At 44.0% G+C, this 12,878-nt stretch overlaps 1 protein-coding gene across 5 annotated transcripts in view; it reads right to left on the bottom strand.

The window, feature by feature from the left end:
* Nucleotides 1–12,421, bottom strand: part of LOC115134159 (tripartite motif-containing protein 44) — an 80,896-nt gene extending 68,475 nt beyond the window's left edge. For 2 of the 5 annotated variants that reach the window (XM_029667852.2, XM_029667854.2), the window contains exons 1-2: nucleotides 12,220–12,420; nucleotides 10,834–11,486 (exon numbers count right to left, since the gene is read on the bottom strand). In XM_029667852.2, coding sequence (XP_029523712.2) covers nucleotides 10,834–11,439 — 606 coding nt within the window. In that variant the 5' untranslated portion in view covers nucleotides 11,440–11,486; nucleotides 12,220–12,420. Of the gene's footprint in view, nucleotides 1–10,833; nucleotides 11,487–12,186 lie in introns of all 5 variants that reach the window. The other 3 variants (XM_029667853.2, XM_029667851.2, XM_029667850.2) reach the window with 3 other exon arrangements.
* Between the last annotated feature and the right edge of the window lie 457 nt (nucleotides 12,422–12,878).

The following is a 12,878-nucleotide window of genomic DNA, read 5'->3' as shown; positions in this document are numbered from 1 at the left end:
TGCTGGACGGGCGGTCAGGTGCAGGCAGCGATTGATTGAAGAGCATGCATTTAGTTTTACTTGCATTTAAGAGCAGTTGGAGGCCACGGCAGGAGATTTGTATGGCATTGGAGCTCATCTGGAGGTTAGTTAACACAGTGTTCAAAGAAGGGCCAGCGGTATACAGATTGTGTCGTCTGCGCAGAGGTGGATCAAAGAATCACCAGCAGCAAGAGCGACATCATTGATGTATACAGAGAAGAGTGTCGGCCCGAGAATTGAACCCTGTGGCACCCCCATAGAGACTGCTAGAGGTCCAGACATCAGGCCCTCCGATTTGACATACTGAACTCTATCAGAGAAGTAGTTGGTGAACCAGGCAAGGAAATCATTTGAGAAACCAAGGCTGTTGAGTCTGCCAATAAGAATGTTGTGATTGACAGAGTCGAAAGCCTTAGCCAGGTCGATGAATACGGCTGCACAGTAATGTCTCTTATTGATGGTGGTTATGATATCATTTAGGACCTTGAGCGTGGCTGAGGTGCACCCATGACTAGCTCTGAAACCAGATTCCGTAGCGGAGAAGGTACGGCGAGATTCGAAATGGTTGGTAAATCCATTTGTTTACATGGCTTTCAAAGACCTTAGAAAGGAAGTGTAGAATAGATATAGGTCAGTAGCAGTTTGTGTCTCCCCCTTTGACGAGGGCAGCTTTCCAATCTTTGGGAATCTCAGACGATTCGAAAGAGAGGTTGAACAGGCTAGTAATAGGGGTTGCAACAATTTCTGCAGATCATTTTAGAAAGAGAGGGTCTAAATCAAATCAAATCAAATTTTATTTGTCACATACACATGGTTGGCAGATGTTAATGGGAGTGTAGCGAAATGCTTGCGCTTCTAGTTCCGACAATGCAGTAATAACCAACAAGTAATCTAGCTAACAATTCCAAAACTACTACCTTATAGACACAAGTGTAAGGGGATAAGAATATGTACATAAAGATATATGAGTGAGTGATGGTACAGAACGGCATAGGCAAGATGCAGTAGATGGTATCGAGTACAGTATATACATATGAGATGAGTATGTAAACAAAGTGGCATAGTTATAGTGGCTAGTGATACATGTATTACATAAAGATGCAGTAGATGATATAGAGTATAGTATATACATATACATATGAGATGAATAATGTAGGGTATGTAAACATTATATTAGGTAGCATTGTTTAAAGTGGCTAGTGATATATTTTACATCATTTCCCATCAATTCCCATTATTAAAGTGGCTGGAGTTGAGTCAGTGTGTTGGCAGCAGCCACTCAATGTTAGTGGTGGCTGTTTAACAGTCTGATGGCCTTGAGATAGAAGCTGTTTTTCAGTCTCTCGGTCCCAGCTTTGATGCACCTGTACTGACCTCGCCTTCTGGATGATAGCGGGGTGAACAGGCAGTGGCTCGGGTGGTTGTTGTCCTTGATGATCTTTATGGCCTTCCTGTGACATCGGGTGGTGTAGGTGTCCTGGAGGGCAGGTAGTTTGCCCCCGGTGATGCGTTGTGCAGACCTCGCTACCCTCTGGAGAGCCTTACGGTGGTGGGCGGAGCAGTTGCCGTACCAGGCGGTGATACTGTAGAAGTTTGTGAGTGCTTTTGGTGACAAGCCAAATTTCTTCAGCCTCCTGAGGTTGAAGAGGCGCTGCTGCGCCTTCTTCACGATGCTGTCTGTGTGGGTGGACCAATTCAGTTTGTCTGTGATGTGTATGCCGAGGAACTTAAAACTTACTACCCTCTCCACTACTGTCCCATAAATGTGGATAGGGGGGTGTTCCCTCTGCTGTTTCCTGAAGTCCACAATCATCTCCTTAGTTTTGTTGACGTTGAGTGTGAGGTTATTTTCCTGACACCACACTCCGAGGGCCCTCACCTCCTCCCTGTAGGCCGTCTCGTCGTTGTTGGTAATCAAGCCTACCACTGTTGTGTCGTCCGCAAACTTGATGATTGAGTTGGAGGCGTGCGTGGCCACGCAGTCGTGGGTGAACAGGGAGTACAGGAGAGGGCTCAGAACGCACCATTGTGGGGCCCCAGTGTTGAGGATCAGTGGGGTGGAAATGTTGTTGCCTACCCTCACCACCTGGGGGCGGCCCGTCAGGAAGTCCAGTACCCAGTTGCACAGGGCGGGGTCGAGACCCAAGGTCTCGAGCTTGATGACGAGCTTGGATGGCACTATGGTGTTAAATGCCGAGCTATAGTCGATGAACAGCATTCTCACATAGGTATTCCTCTTGTCCAGATGGGTTAGAGCAGTGTGCAGTGTGGTTGAGATTGCATCGTCTGTGGACCTATTTGGGCGGTAAGCAAATTGGAGTGGGTCTAGGGTGTCAGGTAGGGTGGAGGTGATATGGTCCTTGACTAGTCTCTCAAAGCACTTCATGGTGACGGAAGTGAGTGCTACGGGGCGGTAGTCGTTTAGCTCAGTTACCTTATCTTTCTTGGGAACAGGAACAATGGTGGCCCTCTTGAAGCATGTGGGAACAACAGACTGGGATAGGGATTGATTGAATATGTCCGTAAACACACCGGCCAGCTGGTCTGCGCATGCTCTGAGGGCGCGGCTGGGGATGCCGTCTGGGCCTGCAGCCTTGCGATGGTTGACACGTTTAAATGTTTTCCTCACGTCGGCTGCAGTGAAGGAGAGTCCGCATGTTTTAGTTGCGGGTCGTGTCAGTGGCACTGTATTGTCCTCAAAGCGGGCAAAAAAGTTATTTAGTCTGCCTGGGAGCAAGACATCCTGGTCCGTGACTGGGCTGGTTTTCTTTTTGTAATCCGTGATTGACTGCAGACCCTGCCACATACCTCTTGTGTCTGAGCCGTTGAATTGAGATTCTACTTTGTCTCTATACTGAAGCTTAGCTTGTTTGATTGCCTTGCGGAGGGAATAGTTACACTGTTTGTATTCGGTCATGTTTCCGGTCACCTTGCCCTGATTAAAAGCAGTGGTTCGGGATTTCAGTTTCACACAAATGCTGCCATCAATCCACGGTTTCTGGTTTGGGAATGTTTTAATCGTTGCTATGGGAACGACATCTTCAACGCACGTTCTAATGAACTCACTCACCGAATCAGCGTATTCGTCAATGTTGTTGTCTGACGCAATACGAAACATATCCCAGTCCACGTGATGGAAGCAGTCTTGGAGTGTGGAATCAGATTGGTCGAACCAGCGTTGAACAGACCTCAGCGCGGGAGCTTCTTGTTTTAGTTTCTGTCTGTAGGCAGGGATCAACAAAATGGAGTCGTGGTCAGATTTTCCGAAAGGAGGGCGGGGCAGGGCCTTATATGCATCGCGGAAGTTAGAATAGCAGTTATCCAAGGTTTTTCCAGCCCTGGTTGCGCAATCGATATGCTGATAAAATTTAGGGAGTCTTGTTTTCAGATTAGCCTTGTTAAAATCCCCAGCTACAATGAATGCAGCCTCCGGATAAATGGATTCCAGTTTGCAAAGAGTCAAATAAGGTTTGTTCAGAGCCATCGATGTGTCTGCTTGGGGGGGGAATATATACGGCTGTGATTATAATCGAAGAGAATTCCCTTGGAAGATAATGCGGTCGACATTTGATTGTGAGGAATTCTAAATCAGGTGAACAGAAGGACTTGAGTACCTGTATGTTGTTATGATCACACCACGTCACGTTAACCATGAAGCATACGCCCCCGCCCCTCTTCTTACCAGAAAGATGTTTGTTTCTGTCAGCGCGATGCGTGGAGAAACCCGCTGGCTGCACCGATTCCGATAGCGTCTCTCCAGTGAGCCATGTTTCCGTGAAGCAAAGAACGTTACAGTCTCTGATGTCCCTCTGGAATGCTACCCTTGCTCGCTTTTCATCAACATTGTTGTCAATAGACTGGACATTGGCAAGAAGAATGCTAGGGAGTGGTGCACGATGTGCCCGTCTCCGGAGTCTGACCAGAAGACCGCTCCGTTTCCCCCTTTTACGAAGTAGATTGTCTAGCCCAGCTGATTTGTAGAGGTTCAGATTTTGCAGCTCTTTCAGAATATCAGCTATCTGGATTTTAGTGAAGGAGAAGTGGGGGAGGCTTGGGCGAGTTTCTGTGGGGAGCACAGGGCTGTTGACCGGGGTAGGGGTAGCCAGGTAGAAAGCATGGCCAGCCGTAGAAAAATGCTTACTGAAATTCTCAATTTTTGTGGATTTATCGGTGGTAACAGTGTTTCCTAGCCTCAGTGTAGTGGGCAGTTGGGAGGAGGTGCTCTTATTCTCCATGGACTTTACAGTGTCCCAGAACTTTTTAGACTTTGTGCTACAGGATGCAAATTTCTGCATGACTAAGCTAGCCTTAGCTTTCCTGTGTATATTTTTTCCTAACTTCCCTGAAAAGTTGCATATCACGGGGGCTGTTCGATGCCAATGCAGAAACGCCACAGGATGTTTGTGTGCTGGTCAAGGGCAGTGAATGATTTAGTGAATGATACTGTCACCATCCCTACTGCCAAACCATGGAAGCGCACCACCTGTCGTAGAGTTAATGGAGGGAAGCAGCCTGTGGTGAGTGGGGCTTCTTTGGCATTGGGAAGGCTGACCCAAATCCAGTTGTTGAACAGATTTGCCCTCCTGGCTTTGGATATTCCAGCTATCCTGACTCCTTCCCAGGGCGATTCTGCATCGGATTCTTCCATGGACTCGGATCACCAGACCTCGAGGGTGTCTGACGCACTGGCTCCTCAGTCAGCCACAATGGGGTTTTTCTATGTTGTAATCGGCAGCTCTATGGTGAGAAACATATTTTAATTTTTTAATTTTTAATTTTACCTTTATTTAACTAGGCAAGTCAGTTAAGAACAAATTCTTATTTTCAATGACAGCCTAGGAAGAGTGGGTTAACTGGTTCCTTAGGCAAAAACGTTTTTGTTATCCTGGGGCTCGGGTACAGGACATTACTAGGCTGCTTCCTACCATTTTACGACAGAACATAGGGGCTGTCGCTGTCATAATACATGTGGGATTTAATTACTTTAGGATAGCTAGCTTGGAATGTCTGAAACTGGATTTTATAGAACTGATTGGAACTCTGAAAGACTCCAATAAACATCCAATTATCTGAGTCATGGCAGCAAAAGATTCAGCAGGTTGCTGGCACTACATTACTGGCTACGAGTCTACTGTAGCTCTGTTGACACCTTTTGGAAACGATGTTTTACAGAAAGGATGGGGTCCATCCAAATGATCTTGGTATCTGCAACTTGTCCTCACATTTCAAGGTTGTGCTGAGACATTGATGCTGTTTTGGTTTTGCACATTTCTTGTTTTGTTAGTTTATTCATGTATAGTGTCTTTATTAAAGTACCATGAATAACCATCACGCTGCGTTTTGATCCGCCTCTCTTTCCCCAGAAGAAAACCATTACATTTATCAACACCAAGTCCCGCTTAGGTAATCCCAATCATAAATTATCGTCATACTGCTGATCCTTCTGACTTAGATAACTACCGTCCAATTAACATTTACAAAGTTTTAGAATCCATGACCAACTTTCCGTGTCTAGCTAAGACATTACTTCTCACTCTATTTGTAATGTGCACCAATCTGGTTTTAGACCTGGACATAGCACAGTTTCAGCTGCTACACTTGTTTTACATGATGTGTTAAATTGCTTGGATCATAAAAATAATTGTGCTGCTGTCACGACTTCCGCCGAAGTCGGTCCCTCTCCTTGTTCGGGCGGCGTTAGGCGGTCGGCGTCGCCGATCCACCTTTCATTTTCCATTTGTTTTGTCTTGACTTCCCACACACCTGGTTCCAATTCCACAATTACATGTTGTGGATTTAACCCTTTGTTTCCCTCATATACTTGTCCAGATTTGTTTATTGTAAGAGTTTGTGCACGTTATGTCTGGCGTGCAAAGGGTTGTTGTCCCATTGTATATATTTATTATTTTTGTTCACTGTGAGTTTTATTATTAAACTGCGCCGTTCTAACAGTCTTTTCTCTCCTGCGCCTGACTTCTCTGCCGCCAGTACGCACTCATTACAGCTGTCTTATTTATAGACCTTTCCAAGGCCTTCGATACCATTGACCCTCAAATTCAAAAGCAGAGCCTGGAGGTACTGAGGTGCCGTTCCCCTCACAGCTCCGTAGGCAAGCACCATGGTCCTGTAGCGGATGCGAGCTTCACTTGCTTCTTGCAAGTGGTTTGAAATGTATCTGTCAGACAGGACTCAATGTGTGATCTCTGATGGTGTTACGTCTAGTTTCCTGGATATTACAGAAAGTGTACCGCAGGGGTCGGTACTGGGACCTGCTCTCTTTACAACTTATATATTGGTCTATTTGCTAAAACTTGTCATATTAATCTGTATGCAAATTACACTGTTATGGATATCATTGCCCCAACTGTTGACCAGGCTATGTTAGAGCTGCAGTCTGACCTTATTACCTTACAGAAACCTTTGGTTGGTTTAATACTTGTTGGTAGACGAGAAGCAGGTACAGGGAGTGAACATTTAATAGCAACTGACATGGAACAGGACAGGATAGCGTCTGGACATGAACACACAACTACATTAATGCTGACACAGGGAACAAACGGGGGAGCAGACAGTTATAGACGGGGCAATCAACAAAGGGAAGGAGCCCAGGTGAGTCCAATGAGCGCTACAGCGCTTAATGATGGTGACAGGTGTGGGTAATGAAGGGCAGCCTGGCACCCTCAAGCGCCAGAGAGGGAGAGCGGGAGCAGGCGTGACACTTGTACATAATGCAGGCAAGACTAAATACACGTTGTCCTTTTGAGAACTATGGTGAACGTTTCAGATGGACAACATATTTATTAATTGGATGGTTCTCCCATTGATCAGGTTCCCGACCACAAATATGTAGGTATTTGGATTGACAAGACCTGTTTAAAAAACATACAGATAAGCTAGTTTCAAAGCTAAGATTTAAAGTGGGCTTCTTTTTTTAGAAATCGATCTTGCCTCTCCCTAAATAGCAGGAAGCAGATCGTACAGTCAACCATCCTGTCAGTTCTTGTCTATGGTGATTCCATTTAACAGATTGCAGCAGCCTCTACTCTTAAACCTTTGGATGCCGTCTACCATAACACCCTTCGCTTTATCACTGGTGACAGTTTTAATACACATCACTGCATCCTGTATCAAAAGGTTGGCTGGTCCTCATTATAAATTCATGTAGGTCACTTCATTACTCCCTCTTTATTCACAAAGCTCTACTGCACAAGCTTCCAACATACCTCACTTTGTTGTTGAAGTATGAATACATGAGTTACAAAACATGTTTGCAGGGTTGGTTAACTATTGAGGTTCCTCGGGTCTGCACCGAATTGGGTAGATCCGGTTTTTGTTTTAATGTGCCCAACTGCTGGAAAAATATGCAGATCTCATTGAAATGGGATGTTCTGGTGCCGCTCAGACAGTTTAGAGTATTGATAGAAGATCTGGAAGCTGAGAGATGTAGATGATATCTATGATTGTATTTTGTATTTTAACAGTCGCTTGTATTCTGTAGAATGTGTAAAATGCAGGGCACCCTGTTGAAATAAAGTCAAATAAAATAAAGAAATTTGGACACGGCCTCTGTATTCCATTGAGCCCATTTCAGCCATTACCGGGTTGTGTTTGACAGGTCATTACAAAAATCTCCGCGGTTAGAACGTTAATGGGAAAAAAACGACACAAGCAAGAGTATGAAAGAGTCGCAGGAGTAAAATGAAAGCAATCAATCCAGCAAGACGTGACAAGTGGATTTTGCATAACTCAAACGCAGGAAATAGATGTCTGAAGAAGACAGTTCCTCAGGTGGGTGGGACATTCACGTTGCTAATGTCATCCCTACTCCCTCCGTAGTCAAGATGATATGATGTGTCATTCTCGCTCCATGATATCTCCTCTGCCCACAGAGAGGAGTTCGTTAGTCGGTGAGTCACGGGACGGGAGGGGACGGGCTGTAAAACTTCTGCATTAAAAAGCCATCTGGAAAGGAAGCCATGACGCAGGAAGGAATTGATCCCTAGCCAAACGGACACTGGAATATATTCCAAACACATTCATAATAGGGCTGGATAATTGGGAGGATTTGTCATGATGTCATTGTATTTGTCCCATGATGGCATACATTATTATTATTTTTTAAATTATTATTATTAATACATGACATCATTTTGTGTTAAACATACGGATATACTCTGCTCTACTCTTCTAAAGCCCTAGTGTGTTGACTTGAAGTGCTGTATGAGTGGCTCAGCTCTATTAGTGTACTACTATCATTTGATATTCAGCTCTATTAGTGCAATACTATCCTTTGATATTCAGCTCTATTAGTGTACTACTATCATTTGATATTCAGCTCTATTAGTGCAATACTATCCTTTGATATTCAGCTCTATTAGTGTACTACTATCATTTGATATTCAGCTCTATTAGTGCAATACTATCCTTTGATATTCAGCTCTATTAGTGTACTACTATCATTTGATATTCAGCTCTATTAGTGCAATACTATCCTTTGATATTCAGCTCTATTAGTGCAATACTATCCTTTGATATTCAGCTCTATTAGTGTACTACTATCATTTGATATTCAGCTCTATTAGTGCAATACTATCCTTTGATATTCAGCTCTATTAGTGTACTACTATCATTTGAGATTCCTCAGCTCTATTAGTGTACTACTATCATTTGATATTTCAGATACATAAAGAATATTGATTGTATCATTTCTCCTATACTGTAGGAGATGTATTGTGATGTTATGTAGATCATACACAGTAGAGGGCACAGAATGAGTCACATACAGGCTGTGTCACTGTGTGGTATGCTCTCTCACCATGAAGAATACCTTTACAGTTCAGTTACTCAAGGACAGAGGTGGCTTAGATATCTCACTCCCTTTACAATGGAATGTAAGTTTAGAACTATTTTGTTTCATTTCTTATGCCATGACTGTTCTTGTATGTTATATATGGTGGGAATGTGCTTATATCTATGTCATACATGGTGAGACTGTGCTTATGTCTATGTTATAAACGGTGGGACTGCTTATATCTATGTTAGCGCCTTCAGAAAGTATTGATAACCATGCACTGCACAACACGTCACTTCCTGTTGAACACGGAACGCTCTGTTCCATATTAGGTCTATCTCTGATCAGCTACACAGGAAAGGGATGAAAATAGCCCATATGTAACCTTAGAAATAAGGTTAATGAAATCAATAACTTGCTAACATCAGATAACATTAATATATTAGCTATTTCTGAGACTCACTTGGATATTGAATTAGATAATACAGCAGTAGCAAAACAAGAATATTGTTGTATGTATTCAGAGCCATATGCTTCTAATGCGTAGAGAAGATCTCATGTAAAGTGTTTTTGAAGTGTTGTGGTTCCAGCTTCACTTAGCACATCTAAAGCCCTTTCTTTTGGGGTGTTGATATAGGCCACCAAGTGCAAACAGTCAGTATCTAAATAATATGTGTGAAATACTTGATAGTGTATGTGATGTAAACAGAGAGGTCGACCTTCTTGAGGACCTGAACATTGACTGGTTTTCATCAAGCTGTCCACTCAAGAGGAAGCTTCTCACTGTAACCAGTGCCTTTAGTCTGGTTCACGTTATTAATCAACCTACCAGGGTGTTTACAAACACTACAGGAACAAGATCATCCACATTTGTATTAATACTTTAGAACTTTGTTCCAAAGCTGTAGTCATACCCATTGGATGCAGTGATCACAATAGTGGTTATATCTAAGAAAGCCAAAGTTCCAAAAGCTGGGCATAAAATAGTGTACAGTATAAGAGATCACACAAAATATTTTACTGATACTTTTATGTGGATGATGTTAAAAATATTTGTTGGTCTGATGTGATTAATCAGGAGCATCCAGACCCTGCACTTGATGAATTTATGAAATTGCTTCTTCAAATTATTGATAAACATGCACCTTTTAAGAAACTGACTTTCAGAACTGTTAAGGCTCCATGGATTGATGATGAATTGAAAATCTGTATAGTTGAAAGGAGTGGCTAATAAGAATGGCTGACTTACTGCAACTTGAGAAATTAAGACTACACTCAACAAAAAGAGGAAGAAACTGTATTATGAAGCAAAGATAAATTACATTAAAAAAATATTTAATTTAAACTACGGACATTCAACTCCACCTTTCATTGGATCACATGGCTTATTCATCACAATAGAATTTGATGTTGCCAATTTTTTTAATGATTATTTCATTGGCAAAGTGGGCAAACTTAGGCAGGAAATGCCAACAACGAACAGTGAGCCATCGTACTCATGCATAAAAAAATGAATAATGAAAGAAAAGCATTGCAAGTTAGAATTTTGTAAAGTTAGTGGGGAGAGGTGGATTTTTTTTTTTGTTATCAATCAATAATGACAAACCTCCTGGCATTGAAAATGTAGATGAAAAGCTATTGAGGATGGTAGCTGACTCTAGCTACTCCTATCGGTCATTTCGTTAATCTAAGCCTAAAGGAACGTTTTTGTCCTCAGGCCTGGAGGGAAGCAAATGTAATTTCGCTACCCAAGAGTGGTAAAGCTGCCTGATGATCAAAAATTGGATGCACCTGAGCTCAATATGCTGTGTCATAGCAAAGGGGTGTGAATACTTATGTAAATGAGATATTTCTGATATTTCAAAATCTAAAAACATGTTTTCTCTTCATCATTATGGGTTATTGTGTGTAGATGGGTGAGATTTTTTTATATTCATTTTTAATTCAACAAAATGTTGAATAAGTCAAGTGTTATGAATACTTTCTGAAGACACTGAATGCGTGAAGGATGTGCAACTCACCTTCTGCCAGACGTAGGCCTCGCGCAGGGTGATGATCTCATGTTCGCGGTGCTCCCCCTGCACGGCGCACACCACACAGATGACCTTCTCGTCAGCCTTGCAATAGAGAGTGCCCTCCTGGCCATGCTCCTTACAGTGCAGCCTCTCCACTGTCACTGTGTCCCTCTTACTAACCCCCTCTAGAGCCGCCACTGCCTCTTCATCATCAACCTTCCCCTTCCCCTGGTCTCTCTCTCCTCCACACACACCGTTTTCTTGTATCCCAGCCCCACCGCATGCCCCATTTTCCACCACCCCTGGCTCTGCCGCAGGCCTCATTCCCTGTACCCTTTCCTCCCCTGCCCCCTCCTTTGTGTATCTGTCCCTGCCCAGCCGTTGGGACTGGGGCTGCAACACTTCCTGGCCGTAGGGCATCAGCTGGTGTCGTGTGCTGCAGGCGTGTTTCTCGGCATGGGCAGGGCAGAAGGCGAAGCTGCAGGTGTGACACACCTGGGTCGCCGGCTGGGCCTCATCAGGGTCACACGCATCACATGACCCATCCATCTGCGGTAGCTTGTCCTCATCAGGTCCTCCACTTCCTCTCCAGTGTTCCCTTTCGTCTGTCATTGTAGTGGGTCTGAGTAGGGTGAGTAGGGGGGTAAGTGAAGGACACCCTGTGGGAGAGATGAGTAGTAGAGGACAGGGTATATAAATAGGTATAAACAAGGTGTAGGGACTACTGTCAGAGGGAAAACAAAAACATCCCTTTCAAAGGTACTGTACCTGCCAAAGTTTACTGCTTTTGTCTGCAAACACACCCCTCTTTGTTTGCATACTTTTCCCCACATACACACACTGTAGATACACACATAACTGGTGAGAGTGCAAACTTGCATTATCTAATGCAACTGGTGAGAGTGCATACCTGCATTATCTAATGCATACACACTCTCTTTCTCTCCAAGCTCCTCCTCTTCCTGTCCAGTATCAGGGCCAGACCATTTAACGCTTCAATAATTTTGTTTTTCTCTCTTCTCCCTCCCCCTTTCATTTATTTCACTCTACGGGAGAGCATTTTAAGAATGGAGGCTACCCACGCTGCCTGCCTGACACGCACAGCAGGGCCTGAGCTGCATACAAAAGTATGTTTTGTGCTCTCTCTCTCTCTTTTCCTATCTCACTCCGTGGGGGCCTACCACTCCTGAGCACAGCTCGGCTATTCTCTCTCCTTTCTGACACAAACAACCACCAACTGGGCCTCACTGCCCATAAAACTCCCCCTACTCTTCAATTCTCTTCTCCACTCTGCAATCTCCATTTCTCTGACTCTTTCACACACCGACACACACTCTCTCTCCCCCCCTATGGGCCTACCCGTGTGAAGCTTGGTTCCCAATGTGTACTCACTGGTATATCTGTGTGGCAGGCTCTCCAGTTTTGTTCGCTTTCTGTCACTCTTTGTTTCTCTCTCTGCTGCGGAGAGCACAGCCAGTGATGACGTTAGCTAGCTAGCACTTCCTTAGCACAGCTGCCCTGCTCTCTGTGCTCTAACCTGCTCCTTTCACTTCACAGTTGACGCTCAGGCCCTGGCTGTATTCACTTCCTTGTTTTCCTCAGCTGCTGGGTATTTTTTTCTCTCTTTCTCTCTTTACTTCCTGGTTCTCTAGTGGCAGCAGGAGAGAGAGACACACAGAGGTGGGAGAGAGAAACTGGCTTGACAACCACAACAAAGGCAGAGAGAGCAGCCTGCTAGCAAACACAGACAATGCAGCAGGATTAGTAGGCTTGAGAGGGAGAGGAAACAAACTCTTCCACTGTTCTCCTCCTTAGAGAGAGCTAAGAGGCTATTGAGCTGAGCTCCACATAAGCAGCAGTGTTTGGTGTTTGGCCAGTGAGTGCTGCCTTCTACTTTATGGTGAAACATAAATACGTTTTACAGTCTAAGCTGTAATCACAGTCTGGGTCTCACTGGATGCGGATGAAGATGTTTTGCCAATTGAGCAGCTGAAAGACCAATTGAATTGACTGTAATAAAAAAAGCACTTCACGTTCTCATATATAAGTAC

This window comes from Oncorhynchus nerka, linkage group LG9a (genome assembly GCF_034236695.1).
Source record: "Oncorhynchus nerka isolate Pitt River linkage group LG9a, Oner_Uvic_2.0, whole genome shotgun sequence".
In the NCBI taxonomy this organism is placed as follows: domain Eukaryota; kingdom Metazoa; phylum Chordata; class Actinopteri; order Salmoniformes; family Salmonidae; genus Oncorhynchus; species Oncorhynchus nerka.
Note: the sequence above shows the minus strand (reverse complement) of the source record. Positions and strands in the feature narration are given on the sequence as shown.